At 36.0% G+C, this 18,855-nt stretch overlaps 1 protein-coding gene across 6 annotated transcripts in view; it reads right to left on the bottom strand.

The window, feature by feature from the left end:
- Nucleotides 1–18,855, bottom strand: part of CACNA2D3 (calcium voltage-gated channel auxiliary subunit alpha2delta 3) — a 400,132-nt gene that overhangs the window by 34,625 nt on the left and 346,652 nt on the right. For all 6 annotated transcript variants that reach the window (XM_021532923.2, XM_021532931.3, XM_021532906.3 and 3 more), the window contains 3 exons: nt 6,788–6,849; nt 5,885–5,929; nt 2,518–2,580 (listed from right to left, as the gene is read on the bottom strand). In XM_021532923.2, coding sequence (XP_021388598.2) covers nt 2,518–2,580; nt 5,885–5,929; nt 6,788–6,849 — 170 coding nt within the window. The remainder of the gene's footprint in view (nt 1–2,517; nt 2,581–5,884; nt 5,930–6,787; nt 6,850–18,855) is intronic.

Below are 18,855 nucleotides of genomic sequence, written 5' to 3'. Positions count from 1 at the left end.
CAAGGAATTACTAAAAGCATAGATAAATGCAAAACAACACTGGATGCAATTTAAATTGGCATATCTGACAAGATCTGACAAGAGTGGCTTTGAAAGCTACATAGACAGGTTTTCAGGACTGCTGCTACATAAAATCTGAAGAGGACTTCCCAGTCAGGGCAAATTGTTGGGATTATATTATTACTCCTGAGCAGATGTGAGAGCTTAAACAATATATTGAGGTACATTATATAACATCCAATAGCAAAAATAAAAGCCTTCCAAACCTAAAGCTTGTAAAGAAAACACACAAATCTGATCTCAAACTCTTGTGATTAAAATATTACTCAAAAAAGATATAAACACGTTGTGAGAGGATTTCAAAAACAATCATTAAAAAAAATTGTTTATAATTCCTGTATGACCTGTTTAAGGAGCTGGAACAGTACATTTCATCAATCCTATAAATTTTGCCTCCATTCAGAGTCATTTCATACTTAAAACCACTCAGCTTGATGAATTACTCATTTTGTCCCTATTCAGTACTTGTGGACTAATAAAAATAAATCTCTGTTGAGAAAACAAACATTGCTGTTATAAATTTGGTCAGTAAGATGGAAGTGACTCCGTCATTTGCAGCCATTCATGTGACAGTGGAAAATTTTGCAAGTGCAGCACTTTTCTACCTTGGGAAGACCTGTTTTATTTTAGAGCCTCAGCTCCCAGGAGGATTGGATATTTCTCTTCATTGTTTAAAGGGAGAAATCCCACAATTTATGAGGGGGAAAGGGCACTACACTCTCAGATTGCATGGATTCCATAGGTTTTGTATGAACTAAACCCCAATTCCATTACAAGGAACTTAGCTGACCTCAAGTATGCACCTGGGAGTTTGCAGGCAGAGAAGTTACAGCCCTAGCTAAAAAAAGGCATTCCTCCACCTAAAAGGCAAGTATTGGCTTTTTTTTTCCCCTTTCATTTCCTCAGGGGAGCCTTGGAACATTTTCCAAAACATATGGGTATGTAAAGTCTCCTAGAAACACAAGGAACATGACTAAAAATACCAGCTTCAACAGCCCTGGCTGACTGATGAAGAAAGATTACCCTAACGATTGGAGAGGCAGGCAACGTCAAGAAACTCCAAACCATAAATGCCTCATATAACCTTAGATAGCAATAAACCTGATTTGTCAAGTCCTGCACCAGTCTTATGAAGACATTTCAGTGACAGTTCTCTCCACAAAAGCTCCCTTTGTAAATGCCAGCCCTCCCCCAAGCAGTTACACTTAGGTTATTATTTTTTTTTAATACATCAGGATTTAGTTGCAATTCAGAAGAATTACTCTGCCCCTGATTCTCGGAGCAGTTCAGGTCATGTTTGGAAAGCTGATAGAAAAACAGTGCAGAAGCAACCCCACATGGGTCAGGAATTGATAAGGCATCATCCCACTTCTCTACCCACAACAGCCTGTATACACACTATAGATCTAAAACAGACATACACTAAGGTAATAATATGATAAATTGATATAAACATAGAGACCTCTCTGCTGTGCCTCTTAGACTGGGATACATTTAACAAATAAAACAGGTCAGAACACATTTCCAGCCTACTTCTGGTGCAACAGTTGACCAAAATGTTCATAGGAATACGCAATGGCTTTTGTCAGGTGGTTACCGAAAGAAATATCTCTTCCTAATCATTAGTGGCCACAGCCAGCTATGAGCTGGCCAGTCACTGACACAAGTCACAGCTGTGCATCTGTAAATAGTAACAACAACAAAAGGGGAAATAGGCAAACAGGTTTTCAGTGTATCAAGATCCTTCCATAATAAGTGCATTTCTTAGGCCATGCTCATCATAACAAATTTAATTCAGCTGAGGACTAAGTAGGAGTGTGGCTATTCCTATTCACAATCCAAACATATTAAAAAATTCAAGTTCAGACAATTCTGACATGACTGGGGCACCATCCCAGCAGTTTTCAGGCAAAAGTTAATGAGAATGGTGATGGTTCCTTCATAAGGTTTGCAGGATTGAGCAAAACATTCTATGATTCTTTAATAATCATATTTCTTGTCCTCTCCATTATGATGCTGAGTGCTTAGTTTTAATCCTTCAATGGCTGTAATCCCCTTCAGAAAACAAACTCCTCAGCCAACAGCTCTGTAAAATCTCATTATCTTAAGTTTGGATGTAAAAGCTCTGTATCCTCCCCCTCTCCCTTCCCAACCTTTCCATGTGACAAAAATGGCACAGAGACTTTTTCCACTAGGAGCAAAAGCCTCTTACAGAAGACAGACACTTCTGCAGTGAGAAAGGTCTTCAAAGAGAACATTTATGAGTTTAAGAACAGACCCTGCTCCAATGCGAGAAAGAAACTGAGTTCCTATGAGAAAAAAGCTTACATTCTTTGTAGAAGGAATTTTTTTTATATTACTAATTCCTTATGATTTTCAGATGGTGGCCTATTTTAAAAAAAGTAATTTTAAATTAATATGTTACATGAGAAGACTCAACAAAAATCTTGCACTTACCTGTTGATAGTCTTCAGACACTAAAATAAATCCATTGTTATCTATTAGGTAACAATTGATTGTCTGAAAAATAACAAAATACTATTTTAATTTTTGAATTTAAGATACAGCAATAAGTTAATTGTATACTTTATTTCTAAGTCAATTCTAAATGGGTAAAACCTTCAGGTAGTTATAAGGTTTTACATAAAATCAAAACTAGTGTAGTCTTGGTTATGGGATATTATCCAATTTAATTTGTATGCTTTTTCCATGCAAAGCTAAAAAAAGATGTGTACAGAATGGGAGGGTACAAGATAATTACAAACAATCATAAAACCTAAAATTTTGTGGTTTTATAATCCCTCTTTAAAAGTTTTCCTTATAGCAAAGTTTGCAAAGGCACAGAACTTCAGTGCTCCTGATGGCTTCTCCTGTATTTGGAGAAAAACATCAGCACACTGTCATTACCCTAACAATGTATTAATGAAAACACAGTGTCAGCCTGCAGAACCAACAGGGGACCAGGTAATATTTTTTAATTTGTTCATTGGGGGATGGGACCAGAAACGTCTGTAAAAGAGGCCCCACAGGTCTCCTAAAGCTTTTCAAATTGTATTTTTAATTGGGAACTGGGTTTAGATGTAGGACTGTTAGCTTTCTGTAGGTCAGACGTCTGAACTGTAGAAAACAAGGTAAAGCCAAATCAGAGCTTCCCTCCACACACACATGCGCCATTTTAACCTCACAGAATTACTTGCTACAGGCAAAGTTTTAATTGCTGCACTTCAGAGTTTAAACATAAGGTTCAACTCAAACCCTGAAACCTTGATATAACTTAGTTTCTCCTCAGGATTGCCAAATAACTATCTCAGTGTTAAATCTTTATTGTATTTCTATTGTTGGTCTAAATCAGCAACATTTTTATTCATGCTTATTGAATTTTCTATTGCATTTATATAAAAGGAAAAGATAAGCACAATGGCTTTCAATACAGGAATCCTCCTGGCTTTGTTTTTAATTCAAAACCTTTCCTGCTGCTAATGGGCTGTACTGAAATATGACAAAATATGCTTTCTGCTACACTCTGCACATCCAACAAGACTGCTGTTGGATGTGCAGTTTTAGGCAGCAAAGCAGCCCCATGCAGTACTAGCTGTGCTGGATGTGAAAATGCAGTCTGATATTTCCAGAGATGCTCAGATAGTCTCATTTTGGCCACATATTAGTACTGTCCTGTGGGACCAAGGAGAAGAAATTAGCAGAAATGCTATCTTGAAGTGGAGATTTAAAAAAAAAAAAAAAAAAACAACCATGAAGCTGAAATCAGGCAAAAGTTGAGAATAAACATAATTCCCTAATGCAAATGCAGGATATTCATTCTAAAAGGAGAACCCAAGCTACAGGCAAACCCAGTGACAGAAAACCTGTCAGAAAGGAAGTTGAAATAACTCATTTTCAACCTTTGATCTGCTAGAAAGCCCGAAGCTGGCAAATGCAATGTGAAAAGCTGATGGTGCTGGCAAGGACCTGAGCAGAGCTGATGCACTCAGAAGAGGCAGCTCCTCAGCCCCAATGGTGTCTGCAGGATGGAATTTCAGATGCAGGCTCTGACTGCACAACTCTGCCCTCCCCAAAGTCAACCTGAAACCTCCCACTCACTGCACGAGGAGAGGAGCTAAGTCAACAAAGAGATCTTTTGAGGATGCATATTTGTAGTCCTCATGCATGAAAGATTAATCTAAAGATACTGCTTTAGAAATAATATTTCTCCATAGTATAGAAAATAAATAAAAGAAGTCATGCTGGACAAGAAAAAGTGTGGGCTCAATTTCATAGCTTATGGCTTATGTGCTGTTGGGAAAAGACTGCCTCAATTCAAGAATTAGTGGCCATGTCTCAAATCTCTAAGATTTAGTTATTCCCTGGCACAGTCCAGAGCTTTAAAAGATACGATTTTTTTAGCATATTTATTGGAAACAGGTATAATGCAATAAATGAAATCTATATATTTTTTGTGGAATGTGAAAATAAGAGGGTTTCTATTTCAATCCATTTTAGAAATACTAACTAGGAGAAAAAATATTCATTCAAGAACTGTTCATTCACCACTTGCCAGCAAGATAAATAACATTCAGTGTTATTACTGTGTTAAAGAAACAGCTTGTATTTTAACTTTAGCACGGACAAAGGGCAGCAGAATGCATTTACTCATTACTAGGAAATCTCAAACAGATTTCTGATACAAGTGTTATGCATGGGATAGTAGCATTTACATAGACTACAGCTGTATGAAAGAGCTCTAATTCACAATGTTTCACAGGTAATGGAAGTGAACTATGCTCAGGTTTGCCCAAAGGTTCAAGTTCAGTGAATTCCAGATTTCAAGGGAATGTTCCATAGGTGGAGAGTCCCTGAGCTTGTAAAACTGTAGGCATGAAGTCCAGAATAAACACAGCAAGAATGTTAACTGAGGTCTGAGAACACATCTGAACTGCAGTAACTTTGATCCAGCTCAAGTCCTCTATGTATTTTTCACAGCTCCAGTATACAATAACAGTAATGGAATGTAACATGGGTTAAGAAACCAAAAATGAAAAAGAAAGAAAACAGAACATGCAAATAAAACGTGAGGCATCGGGAAAACAAGAATAAATGAGCAAATTCAAAGCTCTCAAGAAAAAAAGTGTTTTTAATTAATGTGTTGTCTCTATTTTAGGATCAAAGGTATCACACTTGTCAATTGATTCCCTTTCTTTTTAATTATATGTACAATTAACACATAATTATTAATAGTCATTAATATTTATTGACTCTTATGCCATTCAAATTGCATTAATGTCTTCATTAATTTTAAATGCTTTAATTTATACTGTAAATGTTCAGCTGATATTTTCTTGTTATTGAGAGAAGATGTGAGAGCCAAGAGACTCACCAGAGCTGTGATAATTGTTTGAGTCCTATCAACAGTGTGTTTTGTCATTAAGAAAAAGTCTGGAATCTCTAAATCAGCAATGTCCACACTATTACTAAATTTCTACATGTGGTTGTATGGTTCCTGCTGGTGTCCAGCTGAAGACTTGAAGCTGCTAGTGGCTTTTTTTTTCATTAACAATAAAGTGGTAAACAAATGCCTTAGCACTGCTTCAAATGTTTTCCCAAACTGGATTCACAAAACAGAAATTATTGCAACACAGGTTTGAGGTACTGGAGTCAACCTTGTAATTCAGTGGGTACCTGTAACAGGCTTAAAAATGTTTCACTATCCTAATAGTTTAATATTTACAAGGTGATAAAGAACACAATGAGAGGTTCAAATTATATTCATCAATTGTATCTTCTACTGCAGTAAAGGTATACAATGGAAAAAAAATCTGTAAATACTTACTTCATCATCACAACTTATAGCACATCTGCCATCAAGAGATGCACACTAAAGATGATATAAAAGAAAATCAAGAAAGTATTTTCAATTCTCTCTTTGATGAATATAAAATAAAATTTATATAAATTCATATGAGCACAATTTTAAAGGAGTTGATATTGATTACATCTTTATCTAAATTAATTCTAAAAATTACTAGCAAACTTTTGAATTGTTCACCAAATGTGTTCTGTTTCTCTCCACAGAGAAAGGGTTCATTCACACTGTAAAAATTTCAGCTGCTTTAAACACCACAATCTCCTCCACACTATAAATATTTGAGGCCATTCATAGATGAGAGAAGATTCTCCAGTAGGGTTTATTTTCTGTATCAGCACAGTTCCAATCGATTCTCAAACCAGGGATGGCATCTCCTAATCCTCAGAAAGACCCTGATTATCCTCCTCAGTGAGCACAAATTCTATCCCTGAATGGTTTAGGTAAAGTTTATTGAGCACTGTTAGTGCCAACCATGATCCAGTAATATAGTTCTGTTAATTAACCTGTGTGATCTTAGTGTTAGAGACAAAACCTAAGTGAGAAGTCATGATTCTGCTATCACTAGAAACTAATTCCACACTTTTGTTTGCTGTTTACACTTTCTCTAAGGGAGAAAAACCACGTGCCAACAAAGTAACTCATTATGTACTGGGGCCTAAAATTAATAAACCTTCAAATCGCCAAAAATCAAGCAACTGTTCTTCCTTGCTGAATTCTCCTTTTCTGTATCCAAATATAAAACCAGAACAAGTCTTCAAATACGTTGTTTCTTTACAATAGTTTGCTTCTGACAAAAATCATCACTTCTGCAGTTAATAAATTGTTGTGGATTCAATGAAGAAAAAACAACTTCAATTTAAAATATACCTGTCTGCTTGCAGTCCAAAATTTCCGCTGGAAAAATTCAAGTTTCATCTGGATACCTACAGCTGGGAAAGACAAAAATAAATAAATAAACTCAGCATGCTTAATTCCTTCAAAATGGTTCTTTAAAATTTGTTAGAAAGAAAAGGTTTTACAATGAAAAGAGAAAGTTAAGCCCTAAAATTAAAAAAAAACCACAACTAATTAAATTGAAGAGACCACACAGTCATATTTTGTACCATTTAAACAGAAAGATGCTTGTACAATGTAAATAATACACATGGCAAACAAAAAAATTAAATTTCATGTTTCTATTATTAACATCAAAGAACCACAAGCTGAACATATTTATGTTCACACCAATTTCATTTATATTTCACTGGTACCAATATAACAGCTGTAGGGAACCCACACAATGTGTTTTCTACAGAAACCCATGAAGATTTTCTGAAACAACATGAAAATATTGGTTAACACCTCAAGTGATGATTTGTTTTGAGGTTATTTAATCCATAAATTATCCATGGAACATAAGAAACATTAAAAATTTATTTTAAAAATAGGAAATTAAGAATATTAAATATAATCCTGTTAAGTATCTGACAAATATTACTGGGTATCAATTTTTTAAAAAAAATATACTTATGAAAATGGATTGAAATTTTTAAGAATCATTATTCAAGTTACTACTGGTTTAAATTACATGTTTCTCATAATCTCAGGTGGGATTATGTTTTGCCAAATATCAGTGAACGTTTCTTCCAGCCTGGTCTGATGTTCCTATCACTGTTTCTATTGGAGAGCAATATAAAGCACTGAGGTTTGCAAAAGTTCCAAAAGCAGTTGATTCTTCTTGTTTCACTTGCCTAAATTGAGAGAATTAAAAAAAGCTTTAAAAGCCTGAAGATCTAACTCCTAGAAAATTAATGTTGGTTTTTTTTTTTTTTTTTAAGCCTCAAAAAATAGTTATTTTGGAAAATTGAATGAAATTTCTTTTATTCATTCCTCCTCTAGGGTCTACAGCAGGAATCACTTTAAAACATATTTACATTTAGATTATTGGTACTTGCTTTTGCAAATGCACACACACTGATGTCATGCATATATTTGATTTAGCATTAGCAGGTAGGGAAAAGTATGTGAAATGAAATCTGTAATGGACTGATACAATGGGATGTGAAATTACATAAGGAATTTTCTTATGAGAGCAGGTTATAAATATTTTCCTGCTATCTGTAACTCCCTGATGGTTTTGCTTCAGAGAGTAAGACGAGAAATCCAGTTCTCCTTTTGAATAAACACCAGAAGAGACTCTCCAGCTACATTTTATTCCCTAGGAGTTAATGTTATGGTCCATGAGAAGGTGCTCTCTGACAGCCAAGCAGCTCATTTGCTTCATCTCTTGCTTGCCTTCGGGTTAATTCCTGGCACATCCTGCTTGCCCTTTCTGAAATGCAGGCAAAACACACACAAACACACACACACACACACACACACACACAAACACACACACAGAAACACACACGCAAACACACACCCACCCAAACACACACACACTTTCAGGAACTTGCCCCAAGGCAATCACATCACCTCTGGATGCTGTGCCAGGTCACTCTCGTGTGCCTGTAGCAGGCAGAGCTGTGTCACTGTACTTAGATATTGTTCATTTAAGGTCCTGATAAGCTCAGCCCTTTGGAGTTCACACTGTCAGACATACCAGCGCCCAGAAAATTGCTGCTCTTGAAAAATGTTAGTCAAAGTTAATGGAAATGTAATAAACTAATTAAAGAGGTAAAACTCTTGTGCTCACCTAACCAATTTATATGTATATACAAATTTGAGCAGGATTTTGGACTAGATGAGCTCAGGAGATCCCTCCCACTCTGTATTATTTTATAATTCTGATTTAAGTGTAAAAGTTTTGTAGAAAAGTGATAACTGTACAGCTCAGAACCTTCCTTACAAAGAGAGTGGATATGCACAGAAAGTTTTCTGTATCCTGTACAAAACATACCACACAACAGAATCTGAAACAGTAACACAAGAACTGCAGCAAAGCTCATTGTAAAAGATTCCCATGTGTGTGTTTCACTGAGTCACAATGGAATGCTGCAGCATAACAACAATTGAAATGCTGGGATTAATTTCTGTGAAATGCAGAGCATCCCTCTCCATAAGGATGAGAAGGGGCAGCTGCAGGTTTGGTTTCATAGAAGCAACTCAAAGATTTTGATGCTTTCTTCGACAGACTGTGAGGGAAAATAAAAGACAGTGAGAAATATTTGGGTTGCTCCCACTTGAGCAGATTCCACAATTTCAGCAGTAGGGTAACTTGTGCAGAAACTAAAGGTATAGGTATTATCATTTTAGCTAATGCCTGCCTTTAAAAAAGAAATCAGTTTATTTCTCTGCCTAACTTTAAAAAGCGTTATATCACTCATCTCTGAGGTACAATGCCATTAAAGAGGGCAAAACAGAAACCACCCACTCTGGTGAAGGTTATACAATATTACAACAGCAACATTTTAACATACTTTCCCTGTGAAGTAATTCCTCAATTATTTTCTAAATCCTTTGGCTTGGTATCAAATAATGAACTACTACATCAAGTACATGATAGCTGGACTTGATTTACAGTTGGGCTTGATGATTCAAAGGGTCTTTTCCCATTTAAAGATTCTATGAACTCTACCTGTGCTTGCAGGGTAGGAGGAGAGAATACATCTCACAAACATGGCACAGTGAAAGCAGCATTAAGTATTTTTTTTTTTTTTTTTTTTTTTTTTTTGTGAGGCCTACCTTAATATGAGATTTTAATCTCAGTTTTGTCTTATTTACACATTGTTCCCTGCACAATTCCCACAGGAACTTCCCTGTCACAGCTTTTAAATATTCTATATCCTACATAATATATAATAAATGAAAATTTCTAATAGTCCCTAAAATTCAGCTGAAAATAATTTTAATGCCTCCTGGTTTGAAAGAATTAACAGTATTAAGGTATAGGAAAATTATTTTCTTTTCAACCCCTCATGTGATACTAAAGCACTTTTGCACATTTTTCCTTCCTGAGTTTTCAAGAACTTTGCAACTAGAAGATGACATTTTTTTTTTTCTGGTCATTTAATGCCACAAGAGCTATTCAAATATACTTCAAAAGGTTTTTGAGACATTATATTCTCCTGAGCAATGCCTAATCCTTCAGCACTGGAGAACTTCTGAATAAAATATCTGTGTCCAAACTACCATTAAATCTGTGTTTTACAAACTGGCTACATGAGGGGGGGAAAGGAAACAGGAAAACTTCAAAATTATATCTCCCATGTCGCTAATTCCTAGTCTGGCCTTCTGGGTGTAACAGCTACCACAGAGATTTAGATTAAAAAGCTGAAATTGCACTGAGATTTTTCTAAATATTGTTCTGGAAGGTACCCAGAAACTGCCACAAATAACAAAAACTCTAACTGACCTTTGTGTGAAATATACACATCAAAGTATAAAGTATTCTTCCACATTTACAGGCTTGGTTCAACCAAAATGGCCAAAGGATAAAAATTGTTCGGTCAGGAAAAAAGGAGTTTTGTGTTCACTGCTGCCTTTTCTCCAGTGTCACAGAGGAGGGTGAGCTGGAGCTGAGGGCAGGCAGGAGAACAACTGATGGGAGATGATAGAGGGATATTTTTTTGTGTTATGTAACCCAAAATGTATAGTTTCAAATAAATATTGCAAACCCGATCTTTTGTTTCAGTCACATTAGCAAATTTACTTAGGTGATGCAAATAAAAACCTTTAATTCTTCCTACAGAAAACAGTTATTAAATTCCCTCAGATTTCTTCTCTCTGTTTAATAAAGTGGCTGCAGACCCTATGAAATAACAGATGGTTGAGAAGGACAAAGTTAAATTCTTGGCTCAGTGATAATTATTGTTAAATAAGTAATTTCCTTGTGCATCGATTCCATGGCTGAAGGTAATATTTCACTCTCTCAGTGGGCTGCTTTCAGGATGGAAGTACTGGGAAGTGCTCAAATGCTACACGGCTCAGGACTGCTTAGTATCAAAGCAAACATGAAGGAAAACAAATAACTGCTCAGAATAGATCAGGATTGCCTTGCTCCCTTCAATCTCCGTGGTTAAGCAAATAGACATGAAGATAAGGAAATCCTTCCTTGGCAAATTACTTCTGTGCAAAGAATTAGAATCCTTCTTAGGTTCTAAGTAAAAAGAGTAATTTCCTACTTAAAATACGAGAGGAAAATAGATTAGACTGATTTATTTCAGGCAAGAGAGTCTCCCTACAAACCTGACAAATGGATTACAATACATGACTATAGGAAAAAGTAGCAAAAGCTAAAGGGATTTCCATTCTCTGAAATATCTAAACACTATAACACTGTATATAAGCACTAGATCAGCAAGGTTACAAAAATATCTTAAGGTCTCCATTCCTTTTCCCACAGAATACAGTGGAGATTAAGACTCTCTCTCATACATAAAATATACCTAAAATCTCAAGGACATTATGGCCTCCTATTTCCAATGGAATTACCTTAAATGAGGTTTAACTTGGCTTCAAAATAAGAAATGTTGGACACAAACTTGTAGCAGGATTATTTTTCAATCTGTATCACCTTTGTGTATTGAGACTCTTCAAGATGCTCTTCTTACTCCCCACTAGTATTAACTCCGATTATTATATTTTAAAATATCTAATAACTACATGTGAAATATTCCAGAACACACCTAAATACTTTCTAAAAAATTGATTTCATTTCTATTTATACTCTAAATCTGTTTCAGTTAAAAATCCATCTTCAGCGTTTAGCTCAGGCAAAGAAGGAGACACTGGCTCTACAGCCCAGAGCTCAGTCCTGAGAAATAAACACCATAATTGTCAAAAAGAGCCAATACAGATTACTAGAAGACTACCACTGTCACTAAAGATGATAAAAGCCCTTGTAAGACATAGCAGTTTTATGGAGAATAATTAAACATAAAATCTATTTTTCTCCCCTCAATTGCAGGAAGTTTTAGCTAAAAAATGACAGGTATTTCAACAAGACCTCTTTATCTATAGCATAGTTATGTAGACATTATTATAGATAATAATAGAGTTATGTAACCATAACACAGTTATGCTTCAGTCTCACCCAACATAGCTGTACTGTCAGTGGCAGTCATTCCATATCATATGCAGGATATATAAAATATGAACAAGCTCTTGTGAATTGGGCACTTCTCAGATGACTTGTGGTCCCAGGTTCAGTTTACTTGCACAGTAAAATGCAGATTCCATACTTCACTCAGCTTCCCTCTCAGGGATCTTTCCCCTTTTATCTATACCTTCCTCTTCTCACCCTTGCTCATTGTTTTCAGTTCTTCTTTTAAAAGAGAAGATCTTCAGAATTATATTATAACATGAAAAATTTATTAGTTTTCTAACCTGGAATGACTGATGCAAACACCCCAAAACCAACAACAACAACAAAAAAATCAGCCTAACAGTTTAAGTGTGGTTATTTTTTAATATACTGAAAATACAAGCTTATACCTGAAAGCATCAGGCAGTCTCAAACCTGAGTGGTGACACCAGCCATCTTCATAGTGAACTGTTATGGGCAGGCAAATAAAGACCCAAACTGACAAAAGATGGGCTGAAATATCAAGCAGTTATACACTTCTGTTTTTATTATGATAAAGCATGGTTCCTACCTCAGCAAAATAAGGTATCTGTTAGGCATTTGGATAAGAGACGATTATTTTTCAGAAACTGTCCTTTGCAGTGTGTTTTTTTGTTGTGTTGTTGTTTTCTAATATTTTATTATTTAACTCAGGGACAATTTCTAACATTTTTAAAACTTCCTTTGTTGTTTCTTGACATGGAACCTTCTTGTTTACTCCACAATATGTCTATTACATATTTAAGTACTCCAAAATTATTTTAATACTTTACAGATATTTTATTATTAAATCCTTTGAAATCAATGTAAATATGGACCTACCTTTTCCATCTCAGCTTGAGCTACAGAGCCTGATATAGTGTCAAACACAAAATATCTCAAAGTGCAAACTATCACCTAGTTTTGGATTCTAAACAATAAGATGGAAAAAATCTTGTGTTATTTATGTTTTCTTTCCATTATCTTTTTGTCATCAAGTAAGTGGAATGACTGCACATACAGGGACATTTTTAAGTCCTATTTAATTACTGGGTTTTTTATGTGAGACAGCTTGAACACAAAAGATTTAGCAACACAAAGACTCCTTCCTTCATCAGAGCTATTGTGATGCAGGACGTAAATGAGTGAATTCTCCTTAAATGGCAGAAGCAAACTGAAATTCTACTTCTTTACTCAAGAACCTCAAGCCTGCTACTTTCTTCCAGGGATTTTTAGAAGTAGTGGTGGAAGATGATGTGTGCATGGAGACAACCAAGACGGAGGGAAGGCAGTGGCAAATGGTGTTTCCTGGTGGCCAGGCTGCAGCAGAAGGGGAGGAGATGCTGGGAAGCTGATGCGAGGCCCAGCTGAAAGGGGAGCAGGATGATGATTGCTGGGAGGCCGAAGTTCATCCAAACTCAAAGCACCAGGGAGAGCTGAAGGGCTTGGTTTGCAGCCAAGCCCTGACAAACTGAACTGTGGAGGGCAGTCTGTGAACATCATCATAAAGCAGACTCCCTTTGACTCCCTGACACACATCTTCCTTCTGCAGGACTAATGAAGTAGCAGCAGGAGCAAGGAGGAAACTCAAAAAGGATATAAATTGAGTGCAAACATTAAAAAAATATAGACACTGGTGACTGGAAGTCCACTGCCTTTTCAGGATTCTCCAGAGGGGATGTTGGAGGGAAACAGGTTATCTGTAAATTAACATAGGGAAAATAATCCTGTATCCCAAACTTTACAGGACAGCAGCTGATGTACTGCCAACACTGTGACAAAGCCTCCCACAGAAATCTGCTCACTTACCCCGGGATCAACTTTGTGTACCAGGAGCAGAGCTCAAGGGAGGTACTTGAGAATCCATCTGTAACTAAAAAAAAAAACCAAACCAAAAAACCCTAAAATAAGCCTCTCAGAAGCCTGGAGGAAGATAATCCCTGGACATGAAAATTTACACTTAGTGCACTTTGATGGCCAGGGAGGTGCCTTGTTCCTGAGGAGTACAAGAAGCACAGTGACAGCATAAAGGAGTGGCTTAGGTGGCTCAGTTTGAAAATGCTGAGGCAGGGCACAGCTCAGCCCTGCCTGGTGTCTGGAGGATCCTCCCTGTGACTTTTAGAAAATACTTGACACCTACTGACACCTGCCTCATTGCATTGTCAAGAGGAAAAAAGAAAGGAATCTTAAAAAAAATAAATAAAAAAATCTGAGTGATACTACTTTTAGCCTCAAGAAGTTTCAGCAGCCCGCAGAAAAAGGCAAGAATCATCACAGGGGAAACTCTGCTGGTGGCAGAGCTTTTATGAATTCCTACGAGCCTTCAGCTTTCTTCCAGCATCTTCGTGTACAGCCACTGCTCTGACAAATAATTCTGAATTCCAATGGTATAGGAAGTATGTGAAGATTGAAATCTGACCACAGTAATGCTAAAATAATGAAGCAGTGAGAGTATTTTTATAACTCCCTAACCATTTTTTTAGTTTTATAAGGTTTTCTTGCTATTTGAGTACTACCCATGACTGAAATGAAAAATAGGAACATTATGTACTTGTAAGCACTTTTACAAATCTTAAGGGATGATCCAGGACTTGTCAAGTTCTCAGAAAAAGCTTTACTTCTCACAGCTGAGGTCCTATTTTAGAGCAGAAAAGCCAGGTTACCTTTCCATCTCAGCCAAAGGCTGTGGTTTCAAGCTGCCAATTAAGGAACTCTAAGAGGCTCAAAGTCCAGACAAACAGCCAGAAATTGGGATATTTATCTGAATATCCTGTGACCTGATTCTCTTAGGATATATAAGACCTTCTGCTTCCACTTGTGACTAAAACACAACATATTCAAGCCTTGATCATATTTTATTTGCAGACTTGATTCTGGCTACTACCTAAGCAGGTTAGCAAAAAAAAAAAAAATCTGTTTCTACATTTCTCAGCATTGTGAGAAGGCTGATTTTAGACATGGGCAAAGCTTCTATCATAATTTCTTAAGTGGTTTACCCCTCCCAAACTGCAATCCCTTCATAGCAGAATGAGTAGAAGTTGTCCTGCTGCTAGCCACAGAATACTTTGGATGAGATATTGAAGATAAATATTATGGCATCCATAGCAAAGTGAACTCATGAGTCCTCTGTCCACTCCCCTGCTCGAGGGGGAGGGATCTGACCAAATCCAACATTTCCTGCCTACAGAACACACTGAGCACCAACCATTCCCTCTCTGCTGCTGTCACCAGATTTGTGTCCATACACGGTCTATGAGTATGTGGAATCTCATTAGTCAAACCAGGCTTGGGACACTGAATGAGCAAACACTGACATTTTATCAAACCACATCATTTGGAAATAAGTCTTGGATCACTTATTTACTGAGTTATAATAACAAGAATAGTGATCATCTCTACAAACTGTTTGTGCTATACTGTAATTAGCAAATTACTTGGAATTGCTGAAAATATGAGTCATGTTTCTTGAAGTCAAATGATACATCAGAAGGACCCCATAATGACTAAAATCTCCAGCTTTTCAGCACCATATCTACTGGGTGATTCATAAATCAAACATTTACTATAATGTTCCAGAATAGTTCTCATGTTTTTATTTTTCTAAGATCACTACTTTAGCCATGTTTTTGCTGTTTAACCACATAATCTACAGTTTTAAAAAAGGGCAAAAAAAATTAGGTGTCCAAAAGACTCGGTGCACGTATCATTATGTGTTTGAAATTGAGTAGTACCATGGTATTCTGCAGCTGCAAGTTCAAAGAAAATAACACTGGTGGATTTGCAACCTGATTTGTGCATTTTACTGAACAATTAAAAAAAAAACCAGTAACAGCAAAAGATACAGATGTCAAACTTTTCCATGAAGAGTATTTGCAAAAGCAGATTTGTGTGCCTGCTTTTTTCATTTTTGGATCAAAAATGTATTTTTACTAAATATCTGTGTAGAAAAGAACACAGCTGCATCTTGGTTCAGCAAAATAGGAGTTAGCATTAGAGCTATAAACCAGCATTCTTGGAATCTCCTGAACTGGAGGTTTAAACCATGTCAGGAATAGAAATCAATAGTCAACTAATAACACTGAGATTTTCCAATATACTTTCTTTTCTTTTATATTGTCCTACTTTTTATGTCTTAAATAAAAAGAAACACCATCTTTCTAGATGTGTTTAGTATATTACAAATACCTCACTTGAAAGTCAGTTTCTAAAACTATGGATTAACACTGGCTATAATCTGAACATTTTCACATTTACTTAAATTTATTTCATAAGAATATTTTATTGCCACAGTTTTGAAACATGGCCAAAAAGCGTTAATTATACCTCTCAGCAATTACCTGTACTGTGGAAATAAATTTTTCCTTGTATTGGGGAAAATAACTTATCTTTTGCTTTATTTAATGTGCAGAAGTTTATGCCCATGAACTGGACAACAGCTAATGCCAACCAAGAGGCCAAGCAATCAGTGGTGGAATGAAGCTTTCTATTTACTTGTCTTACCAGATTTCAGGCAAAGTAAGGAATCACCATCTTCAGAATTGCTACATAAGTCTGCCTAAGTGCCAGCAGAAATTGTTGCTTACAGCTGATCTGGTGTATTAAGAGGTGTTTTCATATTGCTGAAAATTAGTGAACAGCTTACTTTTTTCATTAGAAAAAGATGAAATCACCTTTTTAAAGCCACAAAATAAAACAAACAATATATTGACCAACTTAGCACCAAAACCAAAATTAATACATGTTTTTAATTGATACTTCAAGAAAAAAAACTCCAAAGAAATAAGGCTTTTAAGAAATGCTGAGACTGATAAAATGAGAAGGCACTGCCACACTTTTAAAATTTTTTAATCAGATGTTAGCATTGCCCGAGATCTGTGTGCCAAGTCATGACCATAAGCGAACTTCTCTGGTTGAGTTATTAACTTCTGGAAATAGTCTAAGTGCTGACATGACTTTCACAATAAAATTACAAATGGACCATACTTACTTCACATAAACTGCTATCCAGATGCTTCAACAAGTAGTCTATTAAAATTTATATACTAATGATTAGCAGGATTTAGCTGTCAATGTAGTCTTAAGGCATATTTTAGAAGTATAAATTTTAAGTTTTGAGGGAAATCAATATAATGGGCACCAAATGTAATCCTCTTTAATGCACTAGCTTTGAAATAAATCAGGAAGGTTTCTGAAAGGGAGATGTCTGATTATACATTAAACTAAGGATTTATCATACAAAGTAGCTGCTCTTGTTAATAAGCAGCTTGATGGGTGCAAATTCAGCTGGGGCTTTTGCCTGGAAGGTGTTGAGCTCTGCCAAGGGCTCACTGGGGTCTGTGGGGGTTAAGGGATGCCCAGCACAGGATGGAGAAGCACGAAGCCCATTCCAGAATGGAGAACATAAAAACCTTGAAAACCCTGCTCAAAGAAAGGACTCTTGGCAGGACTTCCCAGAGATTTTGCTGTTGTATAGAGGCAAACCTTTCTTAGAGGGAAAGGGAGCCTTGCAAAGGTTTGTGTGTTGAGGCACATAACACCAAAGGCAGGCTGAGCCTGATGGGCTTTGCAGAGGCACTTATTTCACACTGCAATCAGTAAATGCTGGTCTGTAATTCTGAAGTCTCTATCGTATTCTTAGAGATAGGAACATGATATATTCATAATATATCATGATTTATCATATATGATATATATACATCAAAATAACTTTGAAATACCACTTTCCAAAATGTAGACATTTATAAAATGACAAAGGTTCTCCTGGAAGTTTTGCTATAACACATTTATAAAACATATTTAATTTCCCAATTAAGGCCAATTGAATAAATTATTTTTCTGCTGTTCTACAAAAAGAATGCTGGAGCATAATTTCCAGAATTAATAAATCTTTTTAGTACATTTATAATGGAAGCAAGCATTATCTTCTCCATTCTCTCACATGCCCTACACTAAAGGAAAAGTCCTCCTTACTTTTATTTAAAATAAAAGGAAAGAAAAAACACACATTAGAATTGCAGTCAATTATAACAAACTCCAATAAAGTATATTTAAACATATTTCATTTATATTCTTATATAGAATTTTGTATTCAAATGGCACAAATGGCCACAAAAGGCAAAAAGAGAAGAGGCTCACACAAGTTTCCCTGTTTTAATAATTTCTAAAGTGCAGATAGAAAACATCTTTAGCCATGGAAGGCTCTGACTCTTGCATGTGTACAGTTACTTTTATACTGGGTTGACTTCACAACTAAGACTGCTTTAATTCAATGAGTTTAGCCTGTAGTGCTGATTATGCTCACATCCACAAATCTGAACTTTACTGAGTTTCCATGGAAACAATGTATGTCCCTGTTTTCTTTTTAGACAAGGCTATGCCTGTTTAACGAGTTTGCTGAGGACAACATGTTTTGTTTAAGTTACAATATCTGGAGCCAATACTTCCTAACTACATTACCAGAAGAAACCTTTACAACACAGCTTTTACCATGGGAAACCATTGTTCAGCCCATCTCTGAAAACCAGGAAACATCAGCATTGCCATGGCTTAAAATGTGTTAGCTGGTCTTCTATGTATAAAATAATCTCTTTTATAAAATGACAGTATTGCTCATGTTTTATAGTGTTCATATATATGGAAATTATTTCATGAAATCTGAATATCTGTGATACTTTCATCAGATAAATCTGCCCATGAAGTCAAGGTAGGTCCAGGGTCTGAAGCACTGAAGGCTTAGGGCTGTTCCTGGTCTAAATATACCCTATAAATAGGATTTAAAATCAAACAGATTCTCTTCTTCAGAACAGTTTTTTTCCCTGTAAGTTTAGCCCAATGAGAACTCTAGAAACCCAAGCTTGGCAGCTGCCATCATCTGTCCAAAAAAGTGTAAAATATTTTGAATCTTGGAGTGGTG

Source organism: Lonchura striata, chromosome 12, assembly GCF_046129695.1.
Source record: "Lonchura striata isolate bLonStr1 chromosome 12, bLonStr1.mat, whole genome shotgun sequence".
Lineage (NCBI taxonomy): Eukaryota > Metazoa > Chordata > Aves > Passeriformes > Estrildidae > Lonchura > Lonchura striata.
This window is presented reverse-complemented; position numbering and strand designations above follow the sequence as displayed.